The following is a 16,987-nucleotide window of genomic DNA, read 5'->3' as shown; positions in this document are numbered from 1 at the left end:
ACTAGTTGAGTAATATTTCAGTAATGTAACAGTACTGCTTGAGGACAGATTTTTGTTCTACCACTGAATTTCAGTCACTTATCTAATACTTACAGGACCATTGAAACTGATCTACGTTTGCATGTGATGTAGGCCAGACATAAATAAGACATGGTAACCTGAGCTGTAGGGTTGGGGGAGTGTACACCTGTGCTGAGCTCTGTTTCTCAACACAGCAAGAAAACCCAGTACACGTTTACACTGCCACATACTCTTTGACAATCTGTATCTATATTTCAACACAAAAGCAAATACACAGGTGCACTAGGTGTTCTTAAAGGACAGCTCCAGCTGGTCATGTCCTGGAAAAACAAACCCAACAATCGACATCTCAACTATCCATGCAAATGAACAAACAGCTCTTTGTGGTCTGCAAAATGAGCCACCCTGCTGCCTGCAGGCATTGTGGGCTGTCCTCTGCATACTCTTATTGCAGCTCTCGCTCACTCCTTTGGAATACTTCCACAGAGGATACCAAGCAGAGTGGCGCAAGATGAGGACCATTACCCTGCTTCTGCTGGTAGGCATTAAATTTTAAATTATCTACAGCTGTGTATGTATAATAATGTATTATATATGATAAGGAACCTTTCTGTTTGAATGAGCTATAATGAGTTTAACACTGAACATTAACAACAAAGTGAATGTCTGGTTGTTTTTATCAAAGAAATATTTGATTGATAGGTATGTTACTTGCAGATACTTGTGAACTTGGAAGCAACAGCACAGAATATCTCAATGCATAGAAAATCTAGCAGCTTTTTACCGTGTCAGTTAAAAAGTCCATACAAATGGATGAAATCATCAAGTGAAACCAGTTCTATGCATTATATTGTGAAATACAGGCTGTGGGCAAGGTAACATGAGCCGCTTACAACACAGTACAGCACCACCTTCACAGTCTTGATGTGATTGGGTTATAATATACATTTTCCTGTTATCAACTTAGTTGCAACTTCAGAATCTCAGTCCCTGTGGTGTTTTAAATCACTTACAGTTACTGAATCACCCACTAAAATCCCATCCATTGCTGTTTGCTGCAAAGCAGTTCCTCTTCTTTTTAAATAAAAAGCAAGTAAAAAGCTTTGTGAGACTAGAATTAGAGAATTTTCTGAAATTGAGCTGAATGCTTTGCTCCCAGTGCATGAACGAATTTACATGGACATTTCGCTGTGCAGGTGTTAAATTTGTTTTCCTTTGTGCACCTTGAAAAAGCTTGAAAGGGTGCTTGAATTTGACTTTGGAAAAGGTGTACGAACCCTGAAATTGCGACATGTGCAAATCAGATTGTGAGTACCTCAGAACAGACCAAGTTTTGCGGACCCCCTGTGATTTCTGTTGCACCCCTGAGGGGGGCCCAGACCCAAGGTCGGGAACCAATGAACTGGACTACACCTCTGCACAAAGTTATTTGTTAATATACTTCCATTCTAATGAGATGGTGGCTCACAGGTGGATATCAAGAAAAGGGGAACACTATGGTCTTGATGATTATTCCCCTCCATCGCTTTCAGTATCTCCAACTTTTTTCAAATGCGAATTAATGAAAAACAAATTTTCAGTCTGTAAGTCAGTCTGCTTTCACTCTGATTATTAAGTGACATGATGTTGCCCTGTGAATACAGTGACACCGTACTGTATGTCAGATGACTGGTAGCCTTTTCCCATTAGAATAACATCTATATAAAGAGTTTAGAAATAGACGTGTCAATATTAAATTGAAAAGTGATAAAAAATAAGCTTTCAATTTTAATAATCAAATCGTGGGGCAGGATCGGCAATTCTCCTAGTATCCTTTTTTCTATACATGTCTGCCTACTTGCGGCACCCAGCGCATGTCTCAAGAAAAAAACAAGACTGAAAGGAAATTACAGCATAGTTTACCTGCCATCATATCACACTTGATATCATATAAAAACCATCTTTTTTAAGAAGAATTCGAAAATGTAAATGCCAGTTCTCAGGTCATAGAACCAATGATCTGCCAAAAATCATCTCAAAATGGCATAGCTGTCATTGCAATATACAAATTACATATATATACAAATTATATATATATACAAATTATATATATATATATACATATATATATATGGAACATTACTGCTTTGTGTCCAGAGGGAAACCTTTGTTGAATGCTGTTCCCCCTCTTGTTTCTTAACAATTATTATTAATTGTCAGTAATAAATAAATAAGTAATTAAATAAATAAATAATAAATAAATTTAAATGTAAAGTCAAGGTTTCCTCCTCTGGCAAACTGAGTCTGGCTTAAAGAGGGTCGTGGGATACGGTCTCCAGAATATAGAAATAATAAAAATAAAAATGTTTGTAAGAAATTGAGTAAAATTTTATTTATATGTCACCCTTTAAAAAGAGTTACAAAGGCTGCATATGTAGCGTGTGAAGTTGGGGCTCAGGCTTTGGCTTAAGATGCAGATTGTGGACCGCATAGTCCCTGGTGCTGTTGTCACAAAGGTAGAATTTCTAATTTCAATACAATACTTTGAAAAATATCTACATTTGATTCTATTTTTGACACCATGAAAAAAACTGACTCAACATTAAAGACATAAAATATATTAAAAGATAAGGCCTTTATATGACTATGACCATAGTAAATGAGACAATGGATCTTTGTTGCATGTTGTCTCTCTCCCTCCCTTATTTCATCTTATCGTCACTTAGAGAAATCCCACAAAGAAAATCACAAAAATGATAATTATAGATTGAATTTCTGGTAATTTCCGTTATAATTAATATATAGTAACATTAATACATTCTCACAGTTTGAAAGATTGAATTAATGAAGATCTAATAAAAATCTAAATTGGCATTATATTGTAAGTGCTGTTGATCTCTGTCAGTAGTGTATTCACATCTTTTACACAAATAAAAATACTAATACCACACTGAAAAAGAAATATGTAAGCATCAAAAGCAAAGGTAGTCACTGTGCAGCAGAATGGTCCCTGTCAATATTTTACTATTATATATTATGTTTTTGGATTAACGTTACTGCTGCATTAATGTATATGTTGCATTTTACTGCTGATAAGGTTGTGAGAACCACTTATCTCTGAAGAGCCAACTTTTCAGGGTGTCAGAGAAACAGCTCTGTTTTCAACATCGTGATAACATATTCTTAATCCAATCTAACATGTTTTTTTTTAAATCATTTATCTATCTTAAGAAGTAGGGGAATTTCCTCAACTCATAAAGTAACACTTATTGCTTCAGTTGATCACATTCAAAATTAACGCAACTGGGGATACATGGTTTTCGCTGTACAGGAGGGGTATGAAACGTCATATTCTGAAAAATAAAGAAAGCTGTCAAATGTAGTGGAATACTAGCAGCAGTAGTAGCATTTGCCTGTACATGTGAAGATGGGAATGAGCATTGCTAATCGGTTTTGTTTTTTGTCGTTGCAGGTTGCATTGGCAGCCCTGGTGGAGTCTAATTCTGAGGAGTGCAAAAGGCTTTCCGAACAGGTAACTGTTGCAACTGGAATTGCAAACTCCTGCCAAAATGTTTTGCTTGTAGCAGGGTTTTTTTTTTAACTATATGTTTGATCTACATTCTTCGTCAACAGAAGAAGTTGGTGCGTTCCAAAAGAAGGTGGGTTTTGTCTACAATTGAATTACAAGAGGAACACCCTGGACCATTCCCCGCAAAAATTTCCGAGGTGAGGACTCAGATCTGTCAATGAAATTATCAATCAGTGTGGCAGCTCCTAGCTGGGCCAAACATGCAAACAACAACAGCTGGATGGTGTGGGTCTTGTGTGTGTGTGTGTCTAGATGTTTAATAACATGACGGGGGACAACCACATGTTCTGTATAAGTGGAACGGGTGTGGACCTTCCGCCAGTGGGCGTGTTTCAGATCCACCCAACCACTGGAATCGTCGAAGCTACCAGAGCTATCGACAGAGAGGTGCACCATTTACCCTTTCATGTGAGTTAATATTCAATTCAATTACTAATCCCTCTGACAATAAATACCCTTTATATAGAGTTTTAACTATTTTAAATAATCTTACGTGCACCTTTACCCACAGATCAAGTTTGATATCTACGACAAACGGACCAAGAAACCACTGGACAAGGAACTAGCTTTTGATGTTGAAATAAAAGACATCAATGACAACCCACCTATTTTCCTCCATCCACTAATGAGAGCCAATGTGAAGGAAAATACGCCAGAGGGTAAGTATACTATTGTGCAAATGACTCATAGATTATGCATATTTTCTGCATGCAGTCAGAGAATCACACATAAAGCAAATGAAAGGAAACAGTGATAAAGCTGTACCGTAGTTCTCAGTTTGAACAGAAAACCTCAGTTTGCATTACTTGTATGAGGTACTAGGAGACAGTAGACAGGGTCAGCAACAAAAGCTATCAATTTAATTACTTAAATTTAAGTGTACGCTATATGTGGATTTTTTTTTTTCACCTCTTTACTCAGCTTGTCTTTTCTGATGGGAACTTTATTACCAACAAATTCGTTGTTCATTTGTTCGATTGTTTGACGAGACCAGTATTTGGCTTATATAATGGTGGTTTCCCGTCAGAAAAGGCTTTCTGACAGCAAAGTATTGACTATCCATATGGTAAGTACCTCATTCAACACCACTTCAAATAATCCAAACTATCCCTTTAAACAGAGAGGTGAAAATAATCATTTTAAACATGGGCTGTGTCTTTCATGCCGCCTCCTACAGTCATACTTTGCTCCTTGCTTGATTGCTTTTCATTAATGCATTCACTCTCCCTTATTTCCTTTCCTAATCATCTTGAAGGGTACTTGTCAGTACGGCTGCAGGCCTCAGACATAGACAAGGGCAACACATCAAACTCCAGAATCACCATGTCTGTTATTAAGCAGACTCCACTAGAGCCCAAGATTGGTCTGAGGCAGCTTGATAACATGATGGGCCAACTCACCCTTGAAGGATGTTTCGACTATGATGTGAGTCTCACGGACTTACTGCGCCTATTTCGGTGGGCAGCTTAATGTACATGGACCCACTCATACTAATTTGTCAAAATAATATCTAAAAATATCAACATTTTTATGTTTCAGAAAGTGAAGAAGTATGAAATTACTGTTCAAGCCAAAGATCATGGAGAACCATCCCTTTCCTCCACTGCTCGTATTACTCTCAATATAGTTGACACAAACACTCATCCACCAACGTTTAAGAATAGAACGGTACAGATTTTTATTTATTTTTTTTTACTACTATTATCAAAGTTGCTGTTCAGAGAGTTCTGATATTAAATATCAAACTGTTCTGCTTGTCCAGTACTACGGCCAGGTGAATGAATCAGAAGTCAAAGACAATGTGTTGAGAGTGGCGGTAGAGGACAAAGACACTCCTAACACTCCTGCCTGGCGTGCCAAATACACTTTTGTTGAAGGGAATGAAGAAAACAACTACAAAATTGAAACTGACCCCAACACCAATGAAGGCATTCTGAGTGTCATCAAGGTAAAAGGCTAAACCAACATTTTATTATTCAGCACAAACAGCAGCTGCACCAGTACTGACCTAAACTTATATGTTTCTTCCAGGGGAAGGACTATGAGAGGACAATGTTAACCAAACTAAAGATTGCGGTAGAGAATGAGGAACCTTTATGGGTTTGTAAGAGCAAAACAGCTGGTGACAAAGGCACAAGTCCCCCTAAAGACACAGCTGAAATCACAATAAAAGTGATTGATGTCAATGACCCACCTGAGTTTAGGGGCAACCCAGCTAATGTGTACCTGAAGGAAGAGGAGCCGCCAGGGAAGAAGCTATATAAACCAACGGTTGTCGATGTCGACTCTGTGGTATCCAAGATAAGGTTGGTGTCTGCATACTGCATGGCTGCTGAGCTCTTTGCTCATTGTGAATAGATCTCGATCTATGTTGCATTATTTAATTACCAATAAACATTAAAGAGCTCAAAAAATTCTGTAGTGATATATGACAGATGTTCTTTATTTTACCTTAATGTATACCATAAAAAACATTTTTTATAAGTCTGGTTACCAAGATGTGTAATGAGTGGGACATTTTACAGTTGAAAAACTAAAGTTATTAGTTCTTTCTGGTAAACAAAAAGAAGTTATTAGGGATGTAACAGAATATTTATATATCTCATTACCTAACAAGGTGGCAAGATCTATTGTGATATTACATGGTTAATTATTCTATTTTATTTTATAAAACTTTTGGGTTTATTTGTTTTTTTTGCAATTGTACATACATAATTCAACATTCATTGCCAACAACAAGTCAAGTTTTTGCACATGCTGAGGTCATGTCTGGCTCCTTTAATTTAATTTAATTTAATTTTATTGTAGAGAGAAAGCAGAAGCACTTTCAGAGGAAAAACAAATTTTACATGAGCCAAAAAATCATAAAGAATATTTGGATGTAATCTCTTTTTAATCACAAACATCCAACATCAGTAACTGTGACTGAATTAATTTTTTTTTTCTCAGTAACAGTGACAGATAACAATTACATTTATTCTTTAACTTAATGTAAATAATTAATTCCCAACATTGCAAGCAGGGAAGCCTTGTTTTTAGCCTACAGTTGTTGATGACTTGCAGCTCCTATTGGCCCATTAAGAGGAGTGAGAAGTCAGTATAGGTTTTGTATAGATTTTATATTGATTATTTGAGGTTTTTAAAAAATGTCTAATGGTGACATAAACGACCCACTGCAAAAGGACATTTTTTCAAGTCATCATTATAATTTGTTTTTTAGTACCACAATACATATTGTAAGATGGACTTTTTATTATTATTGTCCATTGAGGTTTTGGTATTGTGAAGTTCCTACAAATTATATAAAGGTGACACAGTTTCTAAATTACATATCTTTGGCATTTCTGTAGTTCAAGTTTAGTACTGGCTGGCAGATACCCCTAACCCTAACCCCTAAGCCAATACTGATATATCTAAAATAACCCAACTACCGGTTGCACTGTATAGACTGTATTTCCTACAGTAGTTGTCAGCCAACACCTGTCCACAGCAGGTCATTGCTTAGCTTCTGTGCTGGTACTCCTTTCTGCATCTCCAAATCGGGGCCGTGTTGACTGCCATCCAACGATACCTATGACTCTTCACAAATACCTCATACAACCCTATATTAAATAATCTGAACTGTCTCTGTTCTGTTCCACTTCCTTTTCAATCATGTGATTAGGTATGTGCTGTTAGAAGATCCAGCTGACTGGGTGACCATTGATAAGACGACGGGAGAGATCACATCAAAGAAGAAGATGGATAGAGAGTCACCCTTTCTCAATGGCACAAGCGTTTACAAAGTCCTCATCGGTGCCATAGATAGTGGTATGAAGGAGCTTTCTTCTTCTTTCTTCTTTCTTTCTAATCAAACATAAACTGGACGGTGGGGTCTGCTGGTAAATTAAATGCAGATGAAAAAAAAAGTGTTCTTTTCTTTGCCCAGATGAGCCTCCAGCCACAGGTACAGGCACTGTCCTGATCCACCTGGGGGATATCAATGACAATAAGCCTCGTCTGGTCAACAAAGGTGTCATTATGTGTGGAAACAAGGTCAACAAGGTCATGGTGCCTGCCAAGGACGGCGACATCCATCCTTTCAGTGGGCCCTTCTCCTTCGCCCTGTCAGATAGTAAAAACGATCTGAAGGAGCTATGGAAACTAGATCCTGCCTTTGGTTAGTATCTGTGAACCCTCCTTTCAAAAAAACAAACAAAAACAAAATGCTTACAACTGAAGAGCCACCACACGCTTCTTTGTGCATCCTTCACCAGGTGATGAAGGTGGGCTTGTTAGCCGGAAGACTCTTCCTTATGGGAACTACTCGGTGCCCCTGGTGATTCGAGACCAACAAAACATGATCGGAGAAGATACCTTGGAAGTGATGGTGTGTGATTGTGGAGACAAAAATGTTTGCCGCGGCAAACTCCCGCTCTCATCTGGCCTTGGGCCAGCTGCCATTGGACTGGTCTGCGCAGGACTCCTCTTATTTTTGTGTGAGTATGGCAATCAGTGGCATTATTAACAAAACCATAAAGTTAACGCTCAATAAATCTGCAGTTTGCATTAAAGCAGTGTTTCTCAATTCCGGTCCTCAGGCCCCCCTGCCCTGCATGTTTTAGATGTTTCCCTGCTCCAACACACCTGATCAGGTTGTTTTCAGGCTTCTGCAGAGGCTTGATGACGAGCTGATCATTTGAATCAGGCGTGTTGGAGCAGGGAAACATCTAAAACATGCAGGGCAGGGGGGCCTGAGGACCGGAATTGAGAAACACTGCATTAAAGCAACATGATGAAACTATTTTACCTTAAAGTAGAACTAATCACAATGTTTGTTTACGGTAACTTTGAGGAGTAGTGGTAGTTTTTAATCATAAGCCAACATTTGCCTCAGACCGTGTCTCTGCCTGTTCCAAATCCTTGAGCTTGTCAACAAATGTCCATAAGTCGTGGACTTATAGTAGGGGAATTGGACTTTCTCCAATTTAAGCCACCATTGCCCATTGCAATTATGTGGCAGACTGTTTAAAACATAACATATACACTGTTATTTTGATGTATTTCTACAGTGTTGCTGCTCGTCTTCATCTGTCAGTGCGGAAGGGATTTTAAGCACCTCCCCATGCTGCCAGAAGAGGGCACCCAGACCCTCATCAAGTACAACCAAGAAGGAGGGGGCTCTGAATGCAAGGTACGTTGGTTGTATTGTGTGTAATTACAGAGATTAAGACAGCGAGTCTATGTATATAATGTAACACCACCAATCAAAGTGTTACTCATTTTTGAGTGTCCGGTCTACTGTATTTATTCTCGTCTCTCTCTTTTCTGCCAGGCTGAGCCTGTGCTGTTGACACCAACAAACAGTGCGACTGTGACAGACGGGCTGAAACGAGGCACCACACAGGTACTCCCCTCCCACCTTGGTCTCTCAGTTCCCTTGCTGTGATTGACTTTTTCACTGACAGGGCTTAGGTGTATCAGTATGGGTGCAATTTCTGTTTAAGAAGCCTGAGTAAGAAAGCAAAGAAGTTACATAAAGACAACAGTGAGTGTTTTAGTAATCCCACAACAAAAGGAGTGACAGCTATAATCCAGCTACTTTGTTACTTCTCTTGGTCCATCTACCTGAGGTGAAGACAGATAGACAGGGATGTGACGCAAGATGATGATGTAAGTAAGACATATTGTAGATCAAACTTACTACAGTTTTGTAACTATGCTTTTTCCCCAAAGGGGTTATTTGTCACATGCCACAACTCAAATTTCTGTGAGCTGGAATGAGTTACAAATGTAAAACTGGGCTCAATAACTGGAAATGATGGGCCCAATGAGGGGCTGCAATAAAGCAACTGACTGAACTGAAACTGGACACACCAGCTCAGCTAAATATGTTCTACAAAAAAAACTTCCTGGATCATAAAAGTCCACCTGATAAATTGTTTGCTCATTAGCATAAACTGAAAAAAAAAAATCTTTGCAATCGGGGGTGCTTGGCAGAAAATTGGCCATAACTCATGAACCACTTGTCCAGTCATCAAAAATTGGGTATGCATCCTCCAGGTTGTGTTTGAGAATAAACCTACTGAAAGTTTTTGAGCCTGACCGATAGGAGGTGCCACAAATGCCATAAATGTGTATCTGAAAACCCAGAGGACATAAACTCTGTGGGCACGTATCAAGCAAAATCTGAAATGCCAAGTTGATTGGTGAAAGCGGGTCTTGTCTATCACATATTTGCTCCTAACTCATGATGCCTTTGAACAATCCTGATAAAACTCACAGGAGGCCTCCTGCCCTCCGTTATCAACATACACTCTGAAGTTTTTTTTTTCAGGTTTTATTTTCCAAATGTCTATTTTGTAGCTCTATTCCTCTTTTCAAACATTAAATGAAATTCTTTGGGAATGCCACAGATAAAAATACAATGGCATTTTACTGTCTGCTTGTAAGGTTCATTTGTAAGAAATTTGCTTTGCCCAACTAGATGACTCAGATGGCTCCAGTACTGACCCAGGACACGGATGTGTACAAAAGCGCAGGGTACACCACGGTGAGTAATAGGTCTCAATATAAATAGTCTCTTTTGTGTGTTTGTAATTCCACAAGACAAAGAATTACGACGATTTGGAAACTTTTTCTAGCATGCCACCCTTCAGAAACCGTAAAAAGTTAATTCCCCCCACACCACAATTTCTATCAGTCATTAACAATGAAAGGGGAAGAATCTAATAAAAAAGTTGAATTTTTGTGAAATAAAGGTCAGAATGGTAGCATCAGCAAACTCCAGCTTTTTGTATTTTTCCCACAAAAATCATATTCATTCCATAGGGTTTCATTCCATATTGCTTATCTTACCTTATCTTACCTTGATTTAACTTTACTGTGTATCCCCTACAGTTTAACTCCAACATGAACTCAATGGGCACGCAGCGTCGAGACACTGTCAGAAGCTATGGCGGACAGAACATGGTGTGTGACTACAGCTGATTATAACAGCTGCTTTGTATGTTGCTTGTGCTTCCTGATGAATGTGTTATTTAAAGGCGTATGTCAAAACCACTGGTCTGATAAGGGTGTAAAAAGTCTGCATACTGTCAGCCTAAATCCACAAGAGGGTGCCAAACCCTTGATTTTAATGCTACATGAGCAACACTTGTTTTTTACAGTCTGTGTTGCACAAACACACACACTGAGATTAAGCATGAGGGTCCAGCTTGTTTGTGAATTAGTCTTTTTGTCTCTATCTGTCTCTGTTAAGTTCACATGATAGCTCAAAAACTTGTCAACTGGTTGCAAAGAAATAATTAGCTTTTGGTATGTATCTGGATCTAAGGGAATATGTACTAAAATCTTTCACAGAAAGACAGATACAAAAGAGGTTTTGGAATATTTTTATAAATTTCTTGCGATATATAATATTTAAAAAAAAAATAATAGTACAAAAATGTAATATTAAAAAAAATAGTCTATAGCAATCTGCATTTTGATGTTCATGAAAAGAGCAGCAGCAATGTGAACCGTTTAAAAGACATAACAGACATGGATGTATTCATACTTAAATCTATGTACACAACTTTACAGTTCTGTATTGCAACACACACACACATACACACACACACACACATTTCTACTATTTGGTCTACTCATACTGATATAAATGTGGTAAATCCTCATGCAGATTAAAACGTTTTCTAGTATGCTTTCTCTGAATGTTATCTGGTTACGGTTAAAAAGAACCCACAAATGTATTTACTCTCAGATAAGTCCAAGTGAGGACTTGAAGACTCAATCTGTTTATTTCTTTAATTTCAGTACTCTACATGGACTACAAACAGGACCAGCACCTACCATGTAAGACATCTTCTTCATTGAATTATTATGATTTAAAAATAAGTAGCTAAAATATACACCATTTCGACTGCACTGAATACGAATACCGTCTATTTAAGAGATCACATTCTTCTTCTCTGTGAACAGGGAGGCTCATCAAGGTACAACCGCTCCATAAGCTTGAGGTCAAATCAACACATTTCAGATCACATCGACAGGGTAAGAGAACTTATCTCACATGTACAGTCTTGCATATAAGCACGCTGCCATCAGTGTGTTAGCTTGTGCTTGAACGGGTGAATGAGAGGCTAACTGTAAACGGCTTTGGATAAAAGCTCACGGCCATTTAGCAAATGCAGACATTTTACTGATGATCACATTTAATAGACTACATCCACTGCACAGCACAGACTGGTGCCATAATCCTGTTGTACTGAATAGGATTTAATTAAACTTGAGTAATGCTAATATACATAATATGGATTACAACAAAATCTGCCTCACTTTAAACAATCAAAGAAGTAGATAAAGGGATAGTTCATCTCAAAATCAAAAATACATATTATATTACCTGTAGGACTATTGACCCATCTAGACTGTTTTGGTGTGAGCTGCTAAGTTTAGTTCCATTTAAATAATGGAACTAGAAGACACTCAGCTTCTAGAGCTCAAAGTGTTAAAAAAAAGGGGAAAAATTCAACATCAATGTCTCTTTTCAGAAATCATAACCTGATTACTTACAAAGCCACCAAGATGAAGGCTTGATGCAGCAACACATCAGAGTTGTTTGTTTCAGGGCCTGACACAACCATGCCCTGACAATAAAGTTATTTTAAATGTGGTCCAACCAAAACATTTTTGAAATCTGCAGACCCCGTTTTAAACAGCTTAAAGAAGGAACTATTTTCTTTCTGCAGTCCGCCCACTGCATCACTGCTCAGAAGGAAGCGTGCATCTACTCATGGATGAGAGGCTCATCCTCGGCTGAGCTCTAAGCTCTCGTCCCTGAGAGGCTGCACACTTCTTTCTGCGCAGTGATAATGGTTGGCAGTTCTTCAAATCCACAGTTCAATTTGACTGTCAATTTCAAGGTCACAATTTGATTAAAGTTTTCGATTAAACTTTTTTTTTTGCACTGACTGCCATGCCATTGTTAGACTATCAAGTCTTGATTTGCAAATATCAACAGATAAAGACAAATTCTTACTTAAAAAGAAGTGTATATGATATCAATTGTGCTATAACGTTCAGCAAGCTTCGTCCTCTTTGAAGGGTTGTCTTTATTTTCTTTGGACACGCACCAGACGCCTCTATAGTTAGCGGGTGTGGTCTGGTAGAAAGTTCCTGCATGAGACTGCTCACAAAAATGTCTTATCTTCAGTAACCGGGTCATGATTTCTAGAAAGAGACATTCCTGTCGAGTTTTCCAAATGTTTGTTTTTTTTAGCACTTTGAGCACCACATGCTAAGTGCCATCGAGTTGCATTATAGTCAAAAGAGGTAATTTGGTGGATTTTAGGGGAAACTGTCCCTTTATACATAACATTACATCATTACATAACATCCAGACTGAATGTTTGTTGTATTTTGGTATGACCCATTTTTTACAAAATGACCCAGAATTATTTTTTCATTCCTCGAACCCGCAGAGGCTGTACATGATTGATAGAAACCATGTTGACTACCCAGCGTACCAACCCTATGAGTACGCCTACGAGGGACAGGGCAGCAAATGCCAGTCACTGGACAGGTTGTCACTCAGCAACCTGGGAGACGACATGACATTTCTGAATCAGTTGGGGCCAAAGTTCAAGACCTTGGGAGGCATCTGTCGCCAGGCAGCTCAAGAAAAAAACATACAGATTTAAAGCGCACTGCCGGACTGGGATTTTTGTACTAATAAAGTTGCTCTTCGCGCCTGGTTTGAGATTGTGATTATGGACTGATCTGACTGGATGTTTGGAGAGAAGATACATCACAATGTTTGGATTTTGTACATCAGCAATCACATATTTAGAACCAACAATATAATATCTGGTTTTCACATATTTAGAACCAGATATTATTGTATATTGGCATCTTCCTGTGAAACCAGGATTATGTAATGGAGGCTGTATTTTTTCTTGCTTGAACAACAACTTATTGCACTGCACAAACTTTCATGCTCTGGTGATGTTGAAATGTTATGCTTTGACAGTGACTGGGTGTGTCTGGGAGCTTTTTCACTTTGCTACTTTAGGAGTGACTGCTTCCACATCTCAGTGGGTTTAACAGGGTTTTGTCATGGCAGTATTATTTTAATGTTTTAAACTGCAAGTTTATCTGTGGAAATTGTATTTTTCATAGTATGAAAGATGTTTTATTTCTGCCTTAAACTTTTTCAAGATTATTCTTTTGTAAAAGATCCTTGGGCTGCACTTTATTTTACAGATATAACAAGCCGTACTTTGTATCAAATTAAACAAAAAGTATAGATATAGTCTTTATTAGATGGTATGAGACTCTTTATTAGACTATATTAGAGGTAATCAGGGACACATTACATCAGAACTATACTGTAAACTATACAGATATGATTTGACTTTACAGTTTACAGTACAGTTCTGTTGTAATGTGTCCTTTATTACCCTCATTTAAAGTCTGATAAGGGTCTAAAAAATATTGTCCAATCAAGAACAAATTATTTCTAGTTTTTGTCTAATTTAACACGAAGTACAGCTTGCTACATCTTAATAGTGTAATGTAAAATAAAGTGTGATTGACCCTTGATAAAGACTACCTGGAGTGGTTGAAATCATAATTGTTTGACAGTGATTGTACTAGGGCTGCACAAAGAGGTAGAAGAAAATCCTATGGCAATTATTTTGATACAGAATTCAATTGCACTATGATTTTCAATTAGAATTGTAGGCCAGGGCATCTCTGCAGCACTGCAGTGCCTCATTATAATGCTGTTTTGTCACATATTTTCCCACCTTTTGTGATTTGGATATTGCATTTGGCCATGTAGATAATATTTATATTGCCCTACATTAGACAGTGACAGGATGGCTTTGTTCCTGCTAAACAGAGGTAGACTTCTGTAAATGTTAGTGGCCTGTTGTTAATAATCTGGTGATACAATGGTGTAGAATTAACACTGTGCACACAACTGTATTGCTTTGTATTACATTTTTGCATCTGCTGTCTTAAACATGCATTATTTTATAAAACAAATTGAAATGTAGTATTTGGAAATAGATTTGTCTTTGTAATTACTAAAATATATGCTGGTGACGACCTTTGGGGTGAAAGGTTGAGTGATGGGTGAAAGTTCATTTATTGTAGCAGTTACAATAAAATGATACCAAACTAGCAACATACTGTTCCACTATGTCATAGTGTTAAGACTATATATACTATCATTTAGGAAGGTTTCGTTTTTAACCACTATAATGTTTCATGATTGTTTTTTTAAGACCTGCATGGTAGTAGCCTTGCCTTAAAGTCTATGTCATGAATTGCAGAAGATGAAGACATTGTACATCAAAGAGCAGTGGCAGCAGAAATGTCATACAGCTCATCAGGAGGATAGAAAGTTGAAGTGTTTTTTTTTTTCCCAGCTGCATTTAATTCCAGTAATAATATCATTGTGCAGCACGGGGGCTTTCAAAGGGGGTTCTTTTAACTTCAGACTTCACCAATTGCATTTAAAAAAAAAAAAATGTCTTGCCATAGGATTAGTTTCTGTGAAAAAAACGCAAACTTCCCCAAAACTCCTGAACTATATGTTTAACCAAATCAAACACATTTTGTCTATTTAATGGGATCTCCTACTGATATCTAACGTAATGTAATAAATGACTTATATAATTTTTTTCATTTCTGTTCATTAAGCCTCTGTTAAAACCAATGACAGCAGCTGTCTGTAGTGTCGGTACAATATGAAGACTACATCTCTACATGATGGTTATGTCAAGACAAGTTCATATCAATTCAAAAGACAATCATCAGCCTGTGCGATTTTATTTTACTTGTTTTAATATTTTTTACTTTGTGCTTCCTTTGTAAGCTGTTCCTTAACTCGCTGTTGCCACGGGCACCCTTCAGTCTGTCAACAGACGCGGAAGAACTTGTTTTTTGATTACAAAGGGTGATGTGCAAAACCAGTGCTCGTCTGAGCTTGTTTGACCGACACACATGACCCAAAAACAAATTGAATATGCATCAAGTATACAACAACAAAACACATTAGAAAGCTTGACAAACACCAGATAATACAAGGCAGCACTAAAGTAACTAGAAATCCACTTTTTATTAATCACAGAAATAAAGTCTGAGTTCAATCTGCTTGGTTATCAACCAGTGAATGACATTTGTAGGTCACACAAAAAAACATTAAAGCTTCTCACTTTGAAGCGCCCTGCCAAACTGCAGTATGCGGGTCTTCATAACCCATAAACTAGACTGAGACGTGATACACAGGTTCTGAACGTCCCACCCATTTCTTATCTTGTTTCCTGAGAAGTGATTCCATCAGGGCAGCTGGTAAATGTTCTAATGAATGCATGCTTCATTGCAAAATGTTACTGTTCAGTGTGATGCTGGGTGGAAAAATAATTACACAAGCTGCTGCTTAGAGTTCCTCCCATGCTAAGTGAAGGCTGATGTCCCATGCTAAACTTCCTTTGTTTTCCAGCAGTGGGTGGGTGAAACTTAGTAATGTGAGCCAAATTTCTGCTCTGCAGATTTATGACTACAGGTTAAAGAAGTCTCTTACATTAGATTCCACTGGCTTTGGGTGGTCATGCCATAGTTAACAAACTTGCTATCCTAAAAAAAATGTTTAAACCTGTTATGTTGTTTGCTGCTGTCAGAAACTACTGATCTGAGAGCCGGATTTTTTATGACTTGCTTAAGAGCTAAGTAATGTAGCAATTAAACATAACAGATAGGAAAATTTGCTCTGTATGGCCTGCACAACTTGAAAATAACTGCTTTATTGTGAAGCAAATAAAGTATTTGGAGCTGTCAGCCACTTTGTTGTTAATCTGCATATTTCTGGTGCGATCACAATGAGCACAGACTAAACAAAGGAAGGAGACACACAATGAATCTGATTATGATCGATGCTGATGAACTACAAATAAGAAGTGTGTGTAAGCACTGAACAACAGATCACATTATTAGGACTGATGAACACCAAAGACAACACAAGAGAGCATGAAACTCAAAGGGCACTATTTACACAATCTGTAGCGTGTGGTCTAAAGTGTATGGTGCATGCATTTATGGCAAATCTGGGCACAAAGTAAGGCGCAAGCAGCAACGAGGTCGTAGTTAGTCTCATGATTAATCATAGGTGTGTTCTGGGCGTAACATGAATGAAACTAACCAGGGCCCCATTTCCTGGAGACTCCTTAGTGCTACGTGCATGAAAGGCTGTACCTTTAAGTTTACGGGTAGTTTCCCAGAGTCTCCTTAGGTAAGGTATAGTTTCTGAAAGGTATACCTTTAAAAGGGTGGTCTGAACCATTTGTTAGCTGTCTTTTAGTGATGCGCTCCATTCATCCTGTCACAGTTTCACCTTTATTAGGTCACCATTAT

The 16,987-nt window shown here is 38.0% G+C and overlaps 1 protein-coding gene across 1 annotated transcript; it reads left to right on the top strand.

The window, feature by feature from the left end:
• Positions 1 to 425: 425 nt before the first annotated feature.
• cdh26.1 (cadherin 26, tandem duplicate 1) lies at positions 426 to 13,872 on the top strand. Its single transcript, XM_084720711.1, has 19 exons — positions 426 to 559; positions 3,473 to 3,532; positions 3,634 to 3,726; positions 3,842 to 3,997; positions 4,101 to 4,248; positions 4,845 to 5,014; positions 5,129 to 5,257; positions 5,352 to 5,537; positions 5,621 to 5,895; positions 7,254 to 7,399; positions 7,518 to 7,748; positions 7,846 to 8,067; positions 8,641 to 8,762; positions 8,904 to 8,975; positions 10,056 to 10,121; positions 10,469 to 10,540; positions 11,384 to 11,422; positions 11,549 to 11,620; positions 13,051 to 13,872. Exons 1-19 carry the CDS (start codon positions 533 to 535, stop codon positions 13,267 to 13,269), a joined length of 2,505 nt encoding a protein of 834 aa, XP_084576837.1. The 5' UTR covers positions 426 to 532; the 3' UTR covers positions 13,270 to 13,872.
• The last annotated feature ends 3,115 nt before the right edge of the window (positions 13,873 to 16,987 follow it).

The sequence above is a fragment of the Lutjanus erythropterus genome, chromosome 6 (assembly GCF_056507025.1).
Source record: "Lutjanus erythropterus isolate fLutEry1 chromosome 6, fLutEry1.hap2, whole genome shotgun sequence".
Classification (NCBI taxonomy): Eukaryota; Metazoa; Chordata; class Actinopteri; order Lutjaniformes; family Lutjanidae; genus Lutjanus; species Lutjanus erythropterus.
Note: the sequence above shows the minus strand (reverse complement) of the source record. Positions and strands in the feature narration are given on the sequence as shown.

Bases quoted from the DNA above. Each gene is read 5' to 3' on its own strand.
- cdh26.1 (XM_084720711.1), top strand. From the start codon at position 533: ATGAGGACCATTACCCTGCTTCTGCTG. The intron at 560-3,472 runs GTAGGCATTAAA...TTGTCGTTGCAG, and splicing joins CCATTACCCTGCTTCTGCTG to GTTGCATTGGCAGCCCTGGT. The intron at 8,068-8,640 runs GTGAGTATGGCA...GTATTTCTACAG, and splicing joins AGGACTCCTCTTATTTTTGT to TGTTGCTGCTCGTCTTCATC.